The sequence below is a fragment of the Rhipicephalus sanguineus genome, unplaced genomic scaffold, assembly GCF_013339695.2.
Source record: "Rhipicephalus sanguineus isolate Rsan-2018 unplaced genomic scaffold, BIME_Rsan_1.4 Seq12198, whole genome shotgun sequence".
In the NCBI taxonomy this organism is placed as follows: domain Eukaryota; kingdom Metazoa; phylum Arthropoda; class Arachnida; order Ixodida; family Ixodidae; genus Rhipicephalus; species Rhipicephalus sanguineus.
The window spans coordinates 11082-32724 of record NW_023614509.1 but is presented as its reverse complement, the minus strand read 5'-3'; the positions used below and the strand labels follow the sequence as shown (position 1 = coordinate 32724).

General features: G+C 49.5%; 1 protein-coding gene across 1 annotated transcript in view; it reads left to right on the top strand.

The window, feature by feature from the left end:
* LOC119376478 (large subunit GTPase 1 homolog) overlaps positions 1–16788 on the top strand; it is an 81970-nt gene extending 65182 nt beyond the window's left edge. The window contains exons 3-7 of the mRNA XM_037646289.2: positions 2680–2781; positions 2890–3033; positions 4452–4575; positions 4904–4963; positions 16751–16788. Of these exons, the coding sequence (XP_037502217.1) occupies positions 2680–2781; positions 2890–3033; positions 4452–4575; positions 4904–4963; positions 16751–16788 (468 nt within the window). The remainder of the gene's footprint in view (positions 1–2679; positions 2782–2889; positions 3034–4451; positions 4576–4903; positions 4964–16750) is intronic.
* The last annotated feature ends 4855 nt before the right edge of the window (positions 16789–21643 follow it).

Here is a 21643-nt window from a genome sequence, read left to right as displayed (position 1 = left end):
TTCATGTTGAAACTTTTTAGCGCGCACAAAAGACAGAGGACACAGAAAGAAGGTACAAAACGAGCGCATAAGCTCTCGTTTTGTACCTTCTTTCTGTGTCCTCCGTCTTTTGTGCGCGCTAAAAAAGGCCCTCAGTTTGCTGCGAAAGAATTCTCCGCCTTCGCCAAGTCCTACGGCTTCTGCCACGTCACCAGCAGCCCCCATTTTCCACAGTCTAATGGGGAGGTGGAAAGGATGGTGAGGACAGTCAAAGACCTGCTGCGGAGGCGGATGATCCCTACTTGGCACTTTTGGCATACCGGGACACACCTGGAGTAAATGGAGTGAGTCCTGCTCAGCTGCTCATGGGTAGGCGCCTACAAACCTGGCTGCCGAAGACGTCGCACCTGCTGGAGCCAGCCTGGCCTCCTTCGGTCACAATCACTCAACGTGACCAAGACAACCGGAGGCGCCAAGCATCAAACTTCAACCGAAGGCATGCAGCCCACACCTTGCGGCCTCTTCAGGCCGGAGAGCGGGTTTGGGTGCGAGATGTCAACTCCCCAGCAACCGTCTTAGGGCCAGCTCAACGCCCGTGCTCTTACGTGGTGGAGACTCCAACAGGTGTACTTCAGCGTAACCGGATGCACCTGGTGCCAACGACGGGAACCCCCACTGCCAACCCTCCTGGAACTCCAGTGGCGGGTCAGCCCGAGACGACTACAACACCTGGAGCTGACCAAGCAGCACAAGACCAGCAAACCACGTCGCCTCGGGAAAGCACCTCCACTGCAGAGGAACCTCAGGGTTCTGCTTCCACGCCACGTGACTCACGGTCGCAGTATGGCAGGAGGATCCGCACGCCGAAAAGACTCGACCTGTGAACATTGTTTTCTTTCGGACCATGAGTTTTGGTGCATGTGTTTGGTTCTAGTTTACCGTGGGGGGGATGTAGTGCTTGGCAGTACCACTAGATGGCTGTATGATTTATGTAGTGTACAAGAGTACTGACAGATGGCAGCGCGGTGTGTACTGGATTGAATAATAAGGGCTGCCAATAAACCTGACGGGACTTGTCCGCCCGGAGACTCGGCTGTCGTGTCACTTACTCGCCCGATGCGCTTGACACTCGTCTATTCACTTCACATCCTTTGTACTAGTGTGAAGCAGGACACGTTCCTTCATAGCAGGGAACAGCGCAGATACACGAGACAAGAGAGGCTGACAGGACTTGGCGCTGGCTAACAACACGAGCGTTTATTTCGTAAGTGCACAAATATATACGCTTCTTGGGAAAAGGGAAATAAACAAAAGAGAGAGAGGGGGGGAAAGCCTCCCAATTCCCCTTTTCCCAAGAAGCGTATATATTTGTGCACTTACGAAATAAACGCTCGTGTTGTTAGCCAGCGCCAAGTCCTGTCAGCCTCTCTTGTCCCGTGTATCTGCGCTGTTCCCTGCTATGAAGCCAAGCCAACAAGCTCAAGTTCACACCCTTTTATAGGACACGTTGTTGGGCTATTCAGCAGACAACTATAAACTGTGCGAAGGTGACACGAAAGAACTGAGAAACATGCACACACAGGAAGCGCAGGTCAGCGCACCTCCGTTGAGCAACGCACTTGCTAGATTGCTTGTCTGCAGCATTTTCCGGCTTCCGCATTGTAACCGGTTCTATATCTCAGGCAGTTGAACAGTGGAGTTTTACGGGATGGTAAATGGAAGTTGGGAAACAGTATGTTATAGCTGGTGCTGTACTATATATAGGGTATGGTCCAGTACTCTTGGTAGATGGCTGAACAGGCAGCTAAACGGAAAAAACTAATCCTGTTTCTCGCGTAACCGTCAAAATAGACAGTAGAGACAGCATCGAAGACCAGTATGATGCAAGCTACTTTGCTGTCCACTCAAGATGACAGCTGAGTGGAATAGCTCGGACCTTGCCGGTATGGTTGTCTGCCCACAGGTAGACACCTTCCATGCGCTTAATGTAAGCCATGTTCAGCTTTTCATTGATTCGAACACAAAGGCAGTTAAAGAGATAACAATTCGGTTTTTCTGTTGTGGACATGAGGTGGCGTCAAGTTGCACAGACGTCATGCAGATGCATTCTATTACTCGGATGACTGGAGCTCGAGGCTGCTTTTTAAGCTGTCAACGTAGACTGTCTTCGGTGTGGTGCAGAATGGGAACACAGCCACAAGGGGTTGCATTATAACTGGTCTGAGCTGTAGACGATTTCTGACACTTTAATTAAGGGCACTTGATGACTCAGCAAGGCACGTAATTATTTCCCCTGTTGGCTCTCCCTGTTCTTTTTTCTTTTGGCTTTCTAGGTTACAAACTTTCACCAGCTTTTTTGGTTACGTTGTTAACACAAAGCTGTCCAGCTGGTTTCAGTAAACCCATTTGTAAGTCTGTCTCACTTGTTTCTTTGTGTCAAGATACAAACTCGCCCATCTTTCAATGCTTCTTGCCTACAATGCAAGGGATCCTTAGCAGCAGCTTAAAACAGTGCATCAGGGATGATTGGCACAATGCTTGTGAGAATTCATTGTTAATGAATTATAATGGATAACTTGCAGATGTGGCCAGGCATCTTTTCCTCTCTATATTTGCCTGCCTTACTCTGTTTGTGCACCTACTGCCCATTTTCTGTTTATGTTGACTGTGTGAGGAGCCAGTGTTGTTGTTTGCGTACAGGTGGGCTACCCCAATGTGGGCAAGAGTTCAACCATCAACGCACTCGTCCGCAGCAAGAAGGTCTCCGTGTCCACCACACCAGGCAAGACCAAGCATTTCCAGGTGCAGTACTTGGAAGGGGAATCCATTTCTTGGCCTGCTTGCTGGCTGCAGAATAAAAAACTGCACGACACATTCTTTTTACCATAGGCTGATTTTGTCTCTGTGCAGACGTTGAACCTGGACGATGAACTGTGCCTTTGCGACTGTCCCGGCCTGGTTTTCCCCAATTTCGTGAGCAACAAGGCTGAGATGGTTGTCCACGGAATCTTGCCCATTGACCAGATGACGGACCACGTTCCTCCCGTCAACCTCATATCCTTCACCGCGTTATCGCAGCCACTTGAGTCTCTGAAACTGTGCAAGGGCCAATGAAACAGGCACTGCAGACATTACTGTCAAATATGGTAAAGTCATTTCAACAAAAAAATGTGACGTAAGAACCAGAACAGTCGCAGAGCCAAGCGGGAATGAGACCACTAAAATGTACGCAAGAACCAACAAAACCCAGCAACTGGGAGCTCATCATAGTAATTACAGTCATTGGCAGATTTTTCTGACATGAATTTGGATGCCTTTGTAGCACCAATAAATTTTGCACGCTGAAACACATTGCCACCAGATCTTGTTTCTACTTTTTGCCGCGATTGCAGCTCTCAAACAGCATTGATCGAAGCCATTTCGATTGACCTACTGTCCAGCGCTGTCACATGCCATTCCACTTGCTGCCAGAGCAACTGTGACTTTATGTTTGCTGTCGGTGTTCTTGCAATTTTGTGCCACACTTCTTGCTGAATGGTTTGCCACTGTCAGCAGTGGCATCAATTTCACCATCATCCTGACCGATGAATTTGGAGCACCGAAACCTAGCAAGGGCCAAAGAAGTGTGGCAAAATGCAGGTTTCTAAATGAAAACTTTGCTGCAATGCAGTGGTGTTCTTGTAAGGAAGCTTACCAAGAGGGGTCATTTCATGCCAAATCACCCAGCGTTTTTCCGACCATCACAAATATGGCTGAAAAAAGTTCCACTGTTTTCTTCAAGTTGAAAAATCTAGACATTGGTGCCTAGCAAAGAAAAATAAATCCTTCCCTTTTGTTCATTCATAGCGAAGGTCTCGTTCTGGCAGACTGGATGCCTTCATGTAGTATGCGAGGGATTATTGGTCAGCTGCGAGCTTGTAAAAACATCACGTGCTTCGTGATGCCAGCAGGCAGAGTGTTCCACACTCGCCGTCATGGCTACTAACGGTGCTGACTAACACTCCTGGGTTTAAATGCACATATATGCCCCATAAAGTGGACGGGAGGATGACCACCGCTGTAGCTCAGTGGTAGAGCATCGAACGCTTTATTCGAAGGTCGCAGGTTCGGTCCCTGCCAGCCGCAAGTTATCTTTTCGTCGACTTTACTTTCTTCACATTTACATCATAATTGCTACAAATAACATCCCCTATACTTTCCTTGGCTTTCTTGTCTGTACGTTCTAATTGATCTAAAAACTCATGTAAGGGCTGCACTTTTTTTTTTTTGTTAAAGCTTGACTGGGAATTTTTAGGGTGCAACACATACGCAATTTTTTTCACAGTTTGCCTACATTGCTGAAGGGGCCAAATGCCATTGTAATGAAGTTTTTATATAAGGAAGTCAGTCACTGATTTTACCAACTTGGTCATACTGTAGTTGTAATTGTCTGTCTTCAAGGGATGCAGCGTATCAGCCCTTGACTCATTCACGTGGCCAGCCTGATCCCGAGGCACGTGTTGGAGTCCACCTACGGCATTTGCTTGCCCACACCCCACGAGACTGAGGACCAAGACAGGGCACCCACTGCAGAGGAGCTGCTCAATGCCTATGGATGTGAGTTGACTTTGATCGCTTGCTCCCAGCTTTCGCTGTGACTGTGCTGCGTGTCCTGCGCAGGCCTGGCATTTTTTTTTTATCCGGAAAGATGCTAATGAAGTGGCACTGTCTTCTGTGCGTAACGTGTGTTAAAGGGACATGAAAGAGAAAAAAAAAGTTTTCTCATGTAACTACCCTGTCACAAAACGAAAAGCGCAACTCTTGCCACGAGGAGATGCCTTTTTAGGAATGAAAATAGTAAGAGAGACCCGTCTAAATCATTATGGCCTTTTGTTGAATCTTCTTCGTCTCCAACATCTTTGGGGTTCATGTTTGGTCGAACTAGGCTCCATCTCCATGATCAGGAATGGAGACTGGCCCTCGGCCAATCAGAAGATGAGCCAGTGTAAGCGGTGGCTCTTCCAGCTGACTCGATATTGCCGTCAGTGGCAATGGCCGACAAACTGCCTTCCATGCTTGATGGCACATCCTCTTTTTCACATTGCTGTGAAAGCATGGAAGGCAGTTTGTTCCTTGCGCAAGTGGTGTGGTGTACAGAATACCACTGTCGTGCGGCAAGGCACACAGCGGGCAGACCGGTAGATGCCTTAAAGTGCGTCTGCAAGAGCACAACAGTTCATTAATAGGAAGGCTGTTCACCCATCTGGCGCTGCACTGCAAGGGGTGTGATCAAAGTAGCTGCAAGCCTTCTTTTGATCAGATGACAGTAATCTACAAGCACAGGAGTTCCGTGCAGAGGGAGATCGTAGAGGCCTTCGTCATCCAGAGGGAGGGGCTGGATTGCATCAGTCACCCCTCTATCAGTTTTTAGGTGGGAGAGATAGCCTTTCTAGAACGTCACTTGACATAAGCAGGCTGAGCGCAAGGTTTTTAGTTTTTTGTCGACTTGTTGGGTTAGATATGATTGCATAATGGTATAAATATGTCTTTCCTGAATAAATTTTTTTCAGTTGCTAGTAGCGCGTCGTTCCGTGTCCATCTTCTTCTTTGTGTACCGTATTATCGCGCCCTTCTCTTTATCATGAACCAACACCAACTCGCCCAACTTTTTACCTTACTGAGATGGTTGGCTCACCCATGCGCTACCACTATTCTCGATATGCCATGCTTCAATCATCAGGCGCGTTTCTTCATTTCTATGCCGGTACAACACTGCGCATTCATCAAATTTCAGCGTGCACTTACAATCTCGACAATGTAAAGATAGATTAGAAGGTGAGCCTCCGGTTAGCGATCTTTTATGTTCCAATAATCTCTGCCTAATGCAGCGGCCCGTCTGTCCTACGTAGAAGCGGCCGCAGCTGAACGGGACCTTATACACCACACTCGTACGGCAATCAGTGAATTTTTTGGTGTGTTTTACGAAACAAATATCGGTCCGCTTGTTGTCTTTTACTCGCTCATTCTTCCTCTGCGCAGCGGTACAAATCTTACCTAGCTTATTGGCAGCCGTGAAAACAACATTAACGCCGTATCTACTTCCTACTTTCTTTAGCCTGTGAGATACGCCGTGAATGTACGGTATACCTACGACAAGTTTCTTCCTATCGCTTTCTGCAACCATGCTCGGACTTAACATAATGGATTTCTTTAAACACTCAGCGACATTGGCCACTGTATCATGGGGATAACCTACACCTAAAAGACGCGTAATCTGTGCGTTAAAGCTATCACTCATTTTGTGCTCACACGACTTGGTGAGGGCTGACTTCAGGCAAAACATTGCGATGCCGTTTTTTACAACCTTCGAGTGCTTCAACGAAAAATTTGACAGCGGTTTTGAAGATCTAGAAGAATACTGCCAGCACACGTGGTTCTTCTGAAACGTTAAGGAAATGTCTAGAAACTGTATTCCATTATTCTGAGGCACCTCTTTAGTAAAGCTCAGCCCTCCTCCATTCAATTCAAATTTTTCGCTCACTGAGGTTACTATCGTTTCAAAGTCCTCACCACTACAAAAAATCAAGTAATCGTCCACATAACGAAAAACCTTAATAACCGAATTACTGCAGGCGCCTTCCAAAAGTTTGTCAATCTTGCTAAGGTATAAATCACTAAGAACCGGAGCAACCTTAGAACCAATACATATCCCTCATTTCTGCACATAAACACCTTCCTTCCAACCTACCAGAGTCGACTTTAAATACACGCAAAAAATTTCTAGAAAAGCCCCGGTAGAAACACCACATTTATGGGTGAAAACTGTCTCATTGCTCTTGTTCGTTAATACATTCATTAACACATTTTAACAAGTCCTCATGCAGCAACGAGTAATAAAGGTCTTCAATATCCATACTAAAAGCTTTACAACAGCCGGGGTTCTCCTCTGAGAGGAACTGAACTAGCGCCTGAGAATTACGCATACGAAAAGGGTCTAGAAAACTCAAAGAGGTTAAGCAGTTCTGCAAATTGCAAGGGCACGCCAAAATTGCAGATTGTAAGTGCACGCCAAAATTCGATCAATGCACAGTGTTGTACCGGCATAGAAATGAAGAAACACGCCTGATGATTGAAGCATGGCATATCGAGAATAGTGGTAGCGCATGCGTGAGCCAACCGTCGATTACCTTGCATACAGATGAAATCAAATGCCTTAACAGTTATCTTCCACATAGACCCCCACGCGTGCCGGATTGATAGGTTCGCCTATTGCATGGGCATGCGCAGATAAGTTTTTGTGCCTTCTTTCTTTTCAGCCGTTGTGCGTCTCTTCAGTTCTTAGTTGGCATTTGTGGTGTCCCGACGTCTTTCTTGTGTCCGTGTTTGCATGTCCTGCCTTTATAGAATTAAGAATTAAAATTTTACCTCAATTTTCTAGGCTATAATTAAACCTATGATGGTGAAATTAACATCATTGGAGTTCTCAAACAATAACTTATCAGTCTAATTTTATTCATGATCTCACTTTAAAGAAACGCACCTCAGTGAGTGCATGCTTTTAGGAACGTCACTACCACCACAGTAAAAGGACAGACAGTTTTTGTTTATTTTAGGTCATGTCTCTTTTCTTACACACTTGAATTGCGACATATTTGCCCCCTTAAAAAACTTACCATTCAGTAAAAAGAAGCAAAATGTGTACCCATTATAGTCACACATGCTTGAAAGCATGCATTCAAAAGTATTTGGAAGCTGACTACACTGATGCAACTGAATGGCACTGTCATGCAGCAATTGCTGAGTGAAAAGAAACCTTCCTCTTCTAAGATCTGACCATAAGAAAATGACCAAACTGGCTGCTCCAGTTATGACAAACAATGTGGCTATTGGCAAGTGGCTCTCAGCCTACCACTATTCATTGTGCATAAATTTCTCCATGTACATCACAGTGAACGTTTGTGAAGAAGCTGAAAGCCCTGTGTTCAAAGTTTGGCAATAATGGTTAAAAAATAAGGTGATGCAGGAACTTGCATTTTGAAACATAAAGCAATGTGAAACATACAGCACCTACAGGTGGCGCAACAGTGCGCTGCGCCACGAGCAGCCCCTTCAGTTTCCATCCGCCTGCTGCGAATTGTCATCTCTCGGTCTGCTGCACCTGCGTTGTATGCAAATGTGTGTGCTGAATGGTGGCAGATGTGATAAAACAGGTAGGCTTCAAGAAAGTTAACAGTGCAGGATTATTTAGGGACTAAAAAGGAAGAGAAAGGACATGAGTTATGCCGAAGCAATCTTCTTTTCAGCATGACAGAAGAAAATGTTTTCTTCTCCGTCCAGTAAATCCTCTCCGCCTCTCGGACTTCTTGCTTAACGCTCTTTGTTGACATATTGCTTACACTACCAGTCGTATATTTACTATTGAGCCTCCTAGTTCTTTTTCTCCACTGTGTGTCCACACTCTTCCTATACAAATAACAGAACACCTTCTCTGCCCATCTACTCTCCTTCATATTCCTTAGCCTTTCTTCGAACCTTAATTTGCTCTGAGCTTCCCTCGCCTCAAAACCTGCCCATCCCATATCGCCCTTTACAGCCTCATTTGTCGTCTTCCCGTGAGCACCCAACGCGAGGCGTCCCACAGTCCTTTGATTCACATCCACTCCTGATTGTAATTCTGACCTCATGCACACCACTTAATTCCCAAACGCAAGCCCTGGATCCATTACACCTGAACTTCAATTGATGGCGCAAATGTTAAGACAGGAACGTAGAAGACACATAAGACACGGACAAGCGCCCACGTGTCTATTGTTAATTTTGCTGCCTGCATCACCAACCTGTTTAGTACCAATGTAATGATTAGCGACCTATACGAGTCAATCTTATGTTTTTCTCCCTTGCTTTTATAGATTAAGTTCATTCTACTTTTTCGCCAACTGTCTGGTATTTCCCTCTCCTGTAAGCATTTTTCTACGACTTTCAGCAGTGCCTCTTTAGTGTTATGTCCTAGTTCATTAATGAGGCTAACAGGAATCCCATCTAAACCTGCGGCAGTGCGCTTTGGAATTTTTCCTTCGGCCTTCTTCGAATTGAAATTCTCTAGTACTACATCTTCGTCGGTTGCACTCCTTTGCGTACTTTTACTCACCGGGGGAATCCCCTGGGTGACCTTTTTAAACGAATCGGCTGTTATCTTTCGGATGTAACGTAGCGCTTCATACCCTTCCAATTGATTTCCTCCTTCCTACCTAGCGCCTTTAGGTGGCTCCAAAATATCCTAGGCGTGGCCTCCTTTTTTCGTGAATCTCTGTCACCCAGCGTTCACTTTCCACCTTTAATTTTTGCCTCGACCAATTTCTGTACCCTGGATTTTTTCTCTCTATATATTTCCCATATTCTGTTGACTTCGTCCTGTGGCCCGCTTCTCCTTTTTTGCCTTTCTATGCTCCCGTGATGCTTCGCGTCGCTTCTCGATCGCTTCCTGGATTTCCTTGTTCCACCAACTTTCTGGCTTCATCTTTCCTTTTCAACAAATAGTTTTCTTTCCCTAGCTCCTTGATCAACAGCTCATTATACTCCCAGTCCTTGCCTGGTATCTTGCATACTTCTTTCTCGACTCTTGCAGCTATGTTTGTTATTTGTTTGTCATTGAAATACAAGCTGCCAGACCTTGATTCTATGCTCTCATTTCCAGTTTTATATCCCATTTGTAATATTATTCATTTATGATCACTACCCAAGCTTTTAATCCCTTCCTCGTCTATTCTCATTTGTTTCAAGAAAACTCCGACGAAGCAAACCACCGAGAAGAAAAGGCGAAAGGAAAGAGCGTCAACTCGCAACTAACTTTATTCTTGCAAATCCACCGCAATATATATATATATGTATACCATGCTACACATGCGCAATAACACATCATGCGTCACATCCAACAATTGGCCGCTCTCAATGCACATGCTAGTTCAGAAACCTGTCAAAAAAATCAAATTCAGCTGAATGCAGTACCACCGACGTATCGCTAATACAGATATCTTTTGTTCTTTCGGATGAGCTATGCTTCTAGCATCTCTCGCTCAATCACCTCCTTCTACCTAGAATTCTATTCACCTCCTTCTACCTATGCTACCTAGAATAGTGATATATTGGCAAATCTTTCCTCAAAACCACAAGCACTGCAGTGCATGGGCAAATGTGCCAGAAGATTATTCTTTATGGAAAGAGCATGCTCCCTCCCTCGCTCAATCGTTTACGCATCGGCCGGTCTGGCCGATGTAAACCCTTCCACGGGAGAGCAGAATTTCGTAGACCACTCCCGTCGCACAGGTGACGTAGGGCCTCGCATGCCTCTTACCACAGAGGGCAGGCACGGGTCCTCTTGAAATCTTCAGTCATGAGACAATAATCAATACTCGATTGATTGTTTCAGACTTCCCACGTGATCTGCCCATCACTGTTACTTATTGTGCACCACTTTCAGGACGAAGACTGAACCACACGAACACAAGTGCATTTAGGCCCCGTGTTAACTATCTCAAGACTATGTTGCTCGCAGAAATCTAGCAATAACTTCCCATTGGTGTCTGAATATCCATCAAGGTCATGTGTGTGGGCATTCATGTCCCCTAGAAGGATGATTTCGGCCCCACTACCAACTTTCTTAATATCCGTACTTATGCAATCCACTATCTCCCGATTCTTTTCTCTGCAGTTATTCCCCATCCACAAGTAGGCTACCCCTAGCCACGTTTTCTTTCCACCTACTGTGCCGTAAACCCAGAGGTGCGCTGAACACGTCTGTTTCACTCTAACCCATTTGGCGCCGCAGTGAATTAATATATTCCTACACCCCACCTTTCCTGTCTGATGTGATCCTGTTGCGCCCTTCCCAAACATAATTGTCAATATGTGGTGGCTCTTCAAAGTCTCTAAGGTGTGTTTCTGTAACCGCATAAACACCTATTTGATCTTTGTTTAACTGTTCCTCAATCTCTAACCATTTTGCCTTTTTCTGCCACCCTGCATGTTTATGTAACTAATTGCAAACGCGCCTTCACCTTCTTTCTTTTACTTTTCTAGTTTTTCACAGTACTAAGAGGACAGAGTTTTGGGCTAGTTGGTTTGTTACGTTCATTGAAGCCATAGCGCTGAAAAGACAGGGACCACAGAAAGAGGACAGGACGTGCGCGTTTATACGCGCACGTCCTGTCAGTACTACCTGTCAAAGCGTCCTCCTGGTTGTTTTCCCTGTTACTAGCTACCCCGGACTCCGAAGGGCCCGCATGCCCCCCCGAAAAGCTACTGCGCGTCCTGCCAGTTGCTGCCCACCTCATTGGAGGAGGTGGGCTGGTGGGTTTTAAAAAAAGGGAGGGGACAAAGCGGCAGCTCACGGCTGCCGCTTTGTCCCCTCTCTTCTTCAAAACTAGTTCCCGGAAGCTGGTCCTTGTGTTGAAAAACCACACCAGTTGAGAGAGATAATGATTACATTGTCACGTGGTCGTGACGTCGACAAAGGCAGCAGTCAGCGTGTCCGAGATGAAACTCTTTATTTGGACGAACTTGTGGCCGAGAAACTGAAAGTCAAACTACAGCAGTACACTGATACGCAGCGTATACTGATACTAGTGGCGAACATAGCATCGGCCATCGAAAAACTGCTCATGGCTGGTACGCGTCATCTTCTATACATCACGCATCGAACTTTCCAGTCTTATCACTGGTGGTCACGCAAGCTCTGGAATAATCTAGGCTGTTGGCGTCCTGCGCGCAATCTTAACAAAATGATCTCGCGAACAAAGTGAACAATCGCGTAGCTTCTCGAACACTGCGGTGCGGTCAGCGTCGAGCGTTGCGAACCGTCCTTGCTTGTTAAACCCGAATAAATAAAAATAAAACAAGAAGCGGGCGTGACAATATTACGGCTGCCCCACAGAGTTACGCCGAAGCCGCCGCTCGACCTCAGTCCTTCGAAGCGGATGTACCGGCAACCTACGCCGACGTCATACATATAGGCCACGACTACAGCCCACCATGCAGTCATATCGATTGCCGCCCCGTCAGTCACGTCCTGCACCATGGGCGGGCCCTGCCCCAGAGAACCGATGGCGCACACCTGACAACCGCCCCATATGCTTTGCATGCGATTACGCGGGCCACGTGGTGCGTTATTGCAATCCCGTGCAGCCGCCTAGAGTCCCGTCGCCTGCCACTAGCCAGTTGAACCGCCCAGATTACGAGGCACCTACACCTCTGTCACCAACGTCTCGCCCAGCTCCATCTACCACCCGTTCACCGTCACCACGACACCGCTCACTGTCACCGATGCGGCCACGTCCAGTCCCACGCGACCAGGAAAACTAGTCGCAGTCCACGAGGCAAGGGCTGCGACGCTATCGAACTGCGAAAGCCCTCAGCGAAGCCCATCGAACATGATAGACGTTCATCTTGGTTGAAACAGCACTCACGAAACGAAGACGAAGTAAAAAAACACAGGACAGACGCTCTTTTACCTCGTTGTCGTTTCGTGAGCGCTGTTCAACCAAGATGAACGCATACCAGCTCGCTCAAGCTTCCATTCTTATGCGTGACAGACGTGTTTGTGGACGGTGTTCGCGCATCTGCCCTTATCGACACTGGAGCCGCCGTATCCGTTATGGACGCAAAGCTTAGCCGATTACTGCGAAAAGTGACGACGCCATTTTATGGGCTCTGCCTCCGTACAGCCAGCGCCGAAAGTATTGACCCTACAGCGGTGTGCACATGCAGCCCGCGTCATTATTCAGGATGCTCTGTGTGCCGTCGAATTGATCATAATTCCTGCATGTTCGTATGACCTCTTCTTAGTATGGGATTTTCTCTCCCGCCACGACGCTGTAATTCATTGGGCACCAGCCGAAATAGAGCTCTCACCATTCTCTGATTTGACGCCGGCAGACAGTCCATCGGCTGCGAGCAAGGTACACGTCAAAGACGACACCAAAGTGCCTGCAAACTCGTCAACGGCAGTGTCAGTCTACTGCGTCAGTCTCTTCAACATCGTTGCACTCCTCGCCATCTGACCGTGTTTGCACGAGGAAAGGCTTGCTGGTGCCTTTCGCGACCTTGCAAGTCACTCAGGACAGCACTTCTATTTTTGTTATCAACCCATCCCCGTACAGCGTTACGTTGGTGTGAGGGGAATGTCTCGGCAGCGTGAAACCCCTCGAAGACGTACAAGTTATGGACGAACCCGATGACACGCACTGCCCCAGTTCCAGTACGCTCAGTGCTGTTTCGACGTCTGGTTCATCACCCGCTGACGTGTTTGGTTCCTCCATAGCTGACAACCTTACGCAGGTTCAGCGTTCCCAGCTTCTGGACCTGTTGGAACAATTTCGCTCTTCTTTCGGTGTTGCTCAAACTTTTCTTGGCCGCATGTCCGCCATTACGCATCGCATCGACACTGGCACCCAACCGCCACTGCAACAACGTCCATATCGCGTATCTCCCACAGAACGCCATGTAATCAACGAACAAGTCGACGATATGCTTCGACGCGACGTTATTCGACCCTCTAACAGCCCCTGGGCGTCTCCTGTCATTCTTGTTGCGAAGGACGGTTCTGTGTGGACTACCGAAGACTCAACAAGATCACTCGTAAGGACGTGTATCCACTACCGCGAATAGATGAAGCCATTGACAGCCTGCAAGGAGCAGAAGTCTTTTCATCTGTCGATTTGCGCTCAGCGTACTGGCAAATACTTATGGCTGATGACGCTCGACCGAAAACCGCCTTTGGCATGCCCAACGGCTTCTACGAATTCAACGTCATGCGCCAACGTTTCTAGAACTACTTTTCTAGAAACAAGTTCTATACACGTTGGTTTGGGCTGGTGTAATGCGCCCGCCACCTTTGAGCGCATGATGGATACCGTTCTGCACAACCTTAAATGGCACACGCGCTTGTGATACCTCGACGACGTCGTCGTTTTCGCTCCGGACTTCTCGATGCATCTTCAACACCCGCGGCATGTTTTGACGCGTTTGAGCGACGCCTGTCTGCAATTGAATCTAAAGAAGGGCCGATTTGCAGCACGGCAGCTCACAATACTCGGCTACGTCGTGTCCAAGGACGGAATTCTTCCCGATCCAGCCAAGCTTCGGGCCGTGACTGAATTCCCCAAACCTACATCCGTCAAAGCATTGCGCGATTTAGTAGGACTGTGTTCCTACTTTTGGCGCTTCATTCGAAACTTCGCAGCTATCATATCGCTGCTGACGAAGCTCCTCGGAAGTAGCGGGCCCCTCCATTCGTGGTCGTCAGAGTGCGACGACGCTTTCGCAAAGCTCCGTCCTTTGTTGACGTCGCCTCCCATACTGCGCCACTACGACCCTACGGCCCCTACAGAGGTACACTCAGACGCCGGCGGTGTTGGCCTTGGCACTGCTCTTGCGTAGCGCAAACCAGGGTTCCCTGAATATGTCGTTGCATATGCAAGTCGTACACTTACTAAAGCCAAGACCGATTACACCGTCACCGAAAAGGAATGCTTGGCGATCATCTGAGCCCTTACGATGTTCCGACCTACTTTGTATGGTCGCCCATTTGATGTCACCGACCATCATGCACTATGCTGGTTGTCGTCATTATAGTATCCCTCAGGCCGCCTCGCCCGCTGGGCGCTTCGCCTACAGGACTACAATATCCGCGTGCTGTACTGCAACGGACGCCAGCATGCTGACGCCGACGCACTCTCGCGCTCCCCCTTGCCTGACGACAATACCCACAGCTCAGTGTCTCACAATGCCATTTCTTCCATCGACATTCACACCATCGCTACCGAACAGGACAAAAATCAATAGATCGCTTCACTGATAAACTTGCTCACCGATCATCGGCAACACCATCCACTCGCGTGTTGCGTCGTCAAGCCCACCATTTCGCCATTCGCGACGACCTCCTTCACAGATGCAATTACAATGCCGACGGCCGCCAGTGGCTACTAGTGATACCCCGCAGTCTGCGTTCTGACATATGTGAATCGTTCCACGCTGATCCGCAGTGTGGGCACTCTGGAGCATCAAAAAGTTACCACCACATTCGCCAACGGTACTTCTGGCTAGGGATGTATACCGCTACGTGCAGAAGTTCGTTCGCTCCTGCATCGATTGTCAGCGCCGCAAAACTTCAACACACCTGTCACCAGCAGGTCTGCAACCTTTACCTTGCCCTGATCGGCCGCCTGGGCGCGTTGGCATCGATTTGTATGGGCCACTTCCTCTGACGTCTGCTGGTAACCGCTGGGCCATCGTCGCTGTAGACCACCTTATGCGATACGCTGTAACTGCCGCCCTCCCAGCGGCTACAGCACGCGATGTTGCCTCCTTCCTGCTTCCTGCTACACCGATTCATTCTGCGCTACCGTCCACCCCAGCAGCTGCTCCGCGATGGAGGCCGTGTCTTCTTGTCGGAAGTCGTCGAAGCCATCCTCAAAGAGTGCAACGTTGTTCACCGCAAAACTACTGCTTACCACTCGCGGACGAATGGCCTCACCGAACGCTTTAACCACACGCTTGGCGGCATGCTCTCGTTGTACGTCGCCGCTGATCACACAAATTGGGATGCCATTCTGCCCTTCGTCACCTACGCCTACAATACCGTCCCTCAGAGCACTTCTGGGTGTCCCCCGTTTTCTTACATTATGGCAGGCACTCGTCGCACACAATCGACACAATCCTTCCATACAAGCCGGAGCGATCTGAGTGCGCGCCTATTTCTGCCACAGCCAGACTTGCTGAAGAGTGTCGCGAACTTGTCAATACCTTTGCTGCACATGGCCAAGAGCGGCAGAGGAGCATTCGCGGTGACACAACCACTTCTGAGCCAACATTCCTCCCTGTAGCGCTCGTATAGTTCTCGATCCCTACCACTGCAACTGGCGTCTCTTCAAAACTACTACACAAGTATGAAGGCCCCTATCGTGTCATGAACGCACATACCCGGTCAACTACCTGATTGAACTCATTGAACCATCTGCGGACATGTGCCGTCGATGGCGCGACATTGTGAACGTGGAGCGCCTGAAGCCGTACCATGACCCGCTCATAGCGACAAGCTGTTAGGTCGCCAGGCGGACCCCTTTTTGTACCCGGGGTAGTTGTAGCGAAGCGTTCGAACTCTGCGGGTCGTCCTCTTTGTCTCTTCTCTGAGATCATGCCCCTCGTGCTGAGAGTCCACGATCCGTCTTGACTGTCGCTGTTGTTCATCGTCGCCTAGTGCCGTCAAGAAATGCCTTTACAAAGTGAGTTTCTTTGAAGTCTTCTTGAAGGCTTTTGCGTTGTCCGTATATACAACACCAGGTAATCCACGACCGGAGGTGAACCTTCGAAAAACAAGCATGAAGCTGTCTGCTAGTACTTTGGAGATCAATTCTAAGTGTAGAGCTCTTTTGACGGCGCAGGTGAACAGTGCTGTGAAACTCTTTGAAGATACATTGTCCGCTTTCACGTACAGCGGTCCGGTGAAATCTATTCCCACAGTCTGAAAAGGATCGGAGTGACACACTCTTTCTCGCGGTAACGGTGCCTCAGGGGCGCTCGTTGGTTTGGCTCTGTACATCGCACATGTGTTGCATCCACCAACAACTTGCTGCACGACCTGTAGGCCACATGGTATCCAAAAGTTCTAACTTCAGTAAGCGTGAAGAACGCGCTGATGACAGTCACGAACGAGTTTAGTGAAGTCAAGATGCGGAGGTAAGAGAACAGGAGGTTTTTCTGTTTCTTGTGTTAACTGTAGCCTGCCTCTTATACGCAGCTGCCTTTCCGCATCCAGAAAAGGATGAAGCATCTTGACACTCGACCGTTGAGTTCGTTAATCTCTTTCAAGTATACTTCTTCTTGTACAACTTTTATCCAATAGTCTTCAGCCTTGTTCATGTCTTTATCTGCTATGCACGATGATTTCGCTTGCCAGCGTGCGTTTCTACAATTCTTAATAAATATAAAGATCCATGCTGTAATTCGCAGCACTCCTGTAAGGCTTGAGAATTCTCAGGTCCAAAATCAGCCCATATGTTTTGATATGTAGGACTTGCACGACGTTTACTCGCTGACGCCTGTTTCACCACACTCTGTATTCAGCGTGTTCGTCGGCCACGTTTCTTCATCCTTTCTTAACCAGGGTAGATCTTGCCGCCACCACAACTTGTCGCGGCTCAGTAGTTGGAACAATGTGCCCCGTGTAAGGTAATCTGTGGGGTTATCACTTCCAGGACAGCGTCGCCATTGAGTTTTGTCAAAGCTACGTAGCTTTGACAAAACTCAATGGCGACGCTTCAACGTATACGTTGAATTTCTGACACTATATTGCCAACAAACGTGCCATTGCGATGGCGCTCCTCGGATCCAAGGCAGCAATACGGTAGAATCGGTCCAGAAGTTCACGGCCATATTCTGTTCAAATGTCTTCAGGAACTTAATCAGGAACGTCGCTAATGTAGTTGCAAGCACCGCTCCCAGAAGCTCGAGTCGGGGTAGCGTAACTTTCTACAAAGGTGACCCTTGATTTAGCCATTAGAAGTGCTGTGGAGACGCGCTTATTATGGCCAACATATTGCCACATGCACTTCTTTTACTATGTTTGTGTAACTGGTCCGGTGCACGTGTGATCACTGTCTTGCGCGGGCCGCGCTAGAATGTCTGGGAACATTCCAAATTGTCGTAGATCATTTTGTCAAGATTGCGCACATGACGCGAATAGTCAAGATTATTCCAGAGCTGGCGCAACCATCAGTGATAACGCTAGAAAGTTCGATGCGTGATGTATGAAAGACTGCGCATCCCACCGATGTTCAGTTTTATCGACGGTCGACGTTGTGTTCGCCGCTCCCTGTGTACAGTGTGTATTGCTGTAGTTTTCCTTTCCGTTTCTCGGCCACAAGCTCGGCCGAATAAAAAGTTTCATCTTGGACACGCCGACTCGACTGCTACCTTCGTCGACGTCACGACCCACGTGACATCTGGTGGAGGTGGTGTTCGTTCATGTTCCGGACGCCCCCCGTCAAGCCATGAATCCAGTCCAAGTCGCAAAGAGGACGTCGACACCAACCCCAACCAGCGAGCCAGCCGCAGACAACGAGGTCTAGCACCAGAGTACGGGCTTCTACTTGATAAGACCCGGAAGACAAAGGCAATGACCATGACGGCGGCAACGATGACAGCCCCTATGCCATCGTCCGCGACAGTCGTGCTACAACTACGCAGGGAGCCGCAACGTTCCGCGGATCGTCATTTGAAGACCCAGAAAGCTGGCTTGAAGCGTACGACCGCGTCGCAGTCTTCAATACTTGGACCAGTGAGGACAAGCTACGGCACGTCTACTCCGCGTTCGAATACACCGCTCGGACCTGGTTTGAGAACCAAGAGCGAAACCTGACAACATCGGGCATTTTTCGCACCAGGTTCCTCGCCACATTCACGAGCGTCGTCCGCAAGGAGAGGGCCGAAACCCTGCTGGAAACTCGTTTGCAGCTCCCAAACAAAATCGTGGTGCTCTACACAGAAGAGAAGAACCGACTGTTCCGCCATGCTGGCCCTGACACGCCCGAGGAGAAGAAAGTTCGCTTCCTCATGCGAGGAGTCAAACAGAAGCTGTTCGCTGGACTGATGAGGAACCCACCCAAGACCATCCAAGAATTCCTCTCGGAGGCAACAACCATCGAGAAGATGCTGGAGATGTGCACCCGGCAGTACAGTCGCCGCGCATTATAATATAACGCAGCTGTGCATGCCCTCGGCTCCGACAACTTGCATGAAACGATCCGAGCCATCGGGTGAGAGGAGCTGCGAAAGCTCGCACCTTCTGCACAGCCCGAAGTGACGTCGATTGCGGACGTTGTACGCGAGGAAATCCAGCAGTCACCAGCTGCAAGCAGTGAGCTATGCTGCTGCAGGCCCGACGCAAAGCCCCCTTCCTCGCCCACGTCAAGACGCTGCGCCGCCCCAGCAGTTCCGCCGCCACCACCGACGTCATACCGCCCGCCAGCCGGCCAGCGATACACGCCGAGGAAGACCGACGTTTGGCGCGCCCCCGACCACCGCCCACTCTGCTACCATTGCGGAGAAGCTGGCCACACCTACCGCCGCTGCCAGTACCGACAGATGGGACTGCGTGAGTTCGCCATTGACGCGCCGCGTCCACAGCGGGGTGAAAGACCACGCGACATCGCCGACTACCTCGCAGGAACGCAGTGGACGCCCCGAAAACCTTTCCGTTCAACGTCGTCAGGCCGCTATGTCTCACCGCAGCGCCGCCAGTACACTGGCCCAACCCGGGGCAGGTCACCTAGCCCACTAAGGGCAACAACCGATGGAGATGTGGTTGCTGTACGACGAAATACCGAAGATCCTCCACTGCCGACGACGACGCCGCGACGAAATCTCAAGAATAAGACGCAATCCAGACTTAGCCGTGACGACGAAACCTCGGTGCCTGAAGAAGACCTGTCGACGCCACGTAGAAGCAGCGGGACAAGCCGACCTAGCCGTGACCCGACGCCGCGACTTAACCGCACGCAAGACGACGGATTAAGCGACCTCGACGTACTATTCGACGGCCACATCTCCGCTCTCGTCGACACTGGAGCAGACTATTCCGTCGTCAGTGGGCCATTGGCCGCAAGTTTGAAGTTAGGACAGCTTGGCCAGGCCCCGAAATCTGGACCGCTGCACAACTTCGGCTGGAGTCTGCACTGTAAGAGTCACCATGAATAACCGGACTTATCCTGCGAGCTTTGTAACCTTACAGCATTGCTCCAGGGATGTGATACTTGGGATGGACTTCCTAAGCCAACACGGCGCCGTCATTGATCTGACATCTGAGTCAATAACACTGAACTCAGAAAAGGCGCTGCCACTGCACTCGATGCCAGGGAACCCTACATTGAACGTGATAGAAGAGCACGTCACCATTCCGCCTCTCACCAGCATCATCATTTCCGTCGGCACCGAAGAACCCGCAGACCTTGAAGGCATCGTCGAGGGTGATCAGCACTTGCTCCTGAACCGTCAGATTTGCGTCGCAAGAGGCATAGCCGAGCTGCGTGATGGCAAAGCAAAGGTAGTGCTGACAAACCTCAGCCACGAATATAGGCACCTCAACATTGTTACGACGGTCGCCTACATCCTTGAAATTCGTGGACGCCAGCAATGCGTTTGCCCTCTTAGATGCTACCAAACCTGCTGCGACGGATCGAGGAACCCAACCAGATTTGACGTCAACCCGAGCCTCCTGAAGCACAAGCAAGACCAGCTGAAAGCCCTGCTCCTGCAATTCAAGGACTGCTTCTCGTCGTCGTCAAGAATTCGACAGACCCCAGTCGGGAAACATCGCATCATAACAGAAGAAAGTGCCCGGCCAATCCGTCAGAGCCCATACCGAGTTTCGACGCGAGAACGCGAGGCCGTCAAGAAACAGGTCGACGAAATGCTACGCGACGACATCATCCAGCCGTCCAAGAGTCCGTGGGCGTCGCCTGTGGTGTTAGTGAGGAAGAAGGATAGAACTCTACCTTTTTGCGTTGACTGTCGTCGCCTAAACAAGGTCACAAAGAAGGACGTGTACCCTCTCCCACGAATAGACGACGCCCTAGATCGACTCCACAACGCCAAGTATTTTTCTTCGATGGACCTCAAGACCGGCTACTGGCAAATCGGAGTCGACTAGAGAGACCGAGAAAAGACTGTCTTCATAACACCGGACGGCCTGTTCGAGTTCAAGGTCATGTCCTTTGGTCTTTGCTCGGCACCCGCGACTTTCCAACGCGTCATGGATACAGTACTGGCTGGCTTGAAGTGGCAGACTTGCCTCGTGTACTTGGACGACGTCGTTGTGTTTGCCTCAAACTTCGACGAACACCTACGGCTGCTTGAAGCTGTACTTCAAGCAGTCAAGAGCTCCGGACTCACACTGAAGCCAGAAAAGTGTCGCTTTGCGTACGAGGAGCTCTTGTTCTTGGGACACGTGATGAGCAAGTCCGGAGTACGCCCTGACCCCCAGAAGACAGTCGCCATCGCTACATTCCCGCCGCCTGCCGACAAGAAGGCCGTGCGTCGATTTCTCGGCCTGTGGGCCTATTACAGGCGGTTCGTCAAAAACTTTGCCCGCATCGCCGAGCCACTTACCAACCTTACCAGGTTCGACGTCAAGTTCAAATCGGAAACGCCGCAGGAGGAAGCACTTGAAGAACTAAAACGACGCCTGCAGATGCCTCCGTTACTCGCGCACTTCGACGAATACGCCCAAATACACACCGATGCAAGCAGTGTAGGACTCGGCGCCGTTCTTGTGCAGAGGACTGACGGATTGGAAAGGGTAAGTAGCTATCCCAGCCGGTCGCTATCAAAGGCGGAAGCCAACTATTCTACAACAGAAAAGGAGTGCCTTGCCATAGTCTGGGCTACATCAAAGTTTCGCCCCTACCTTTACGGCAGGCCCTTCAACATTGTGAGCGACCACCACGCCCTGTGTGGTGCGAGGACCCTTCAGGTCGTCTCGCACGATGGAGCTTGAGGACTTCAAAAAGAAAGAAGGAACCATAAGTGCCGACGACTTCGCTGAACAACAGTGAGCCGACCCGGAACTCAGGGCCTTGTGGAGTACCTCGAGGACAGGACCAACGTTGTTCCGAAGGTATTCAAGCGTGGACTG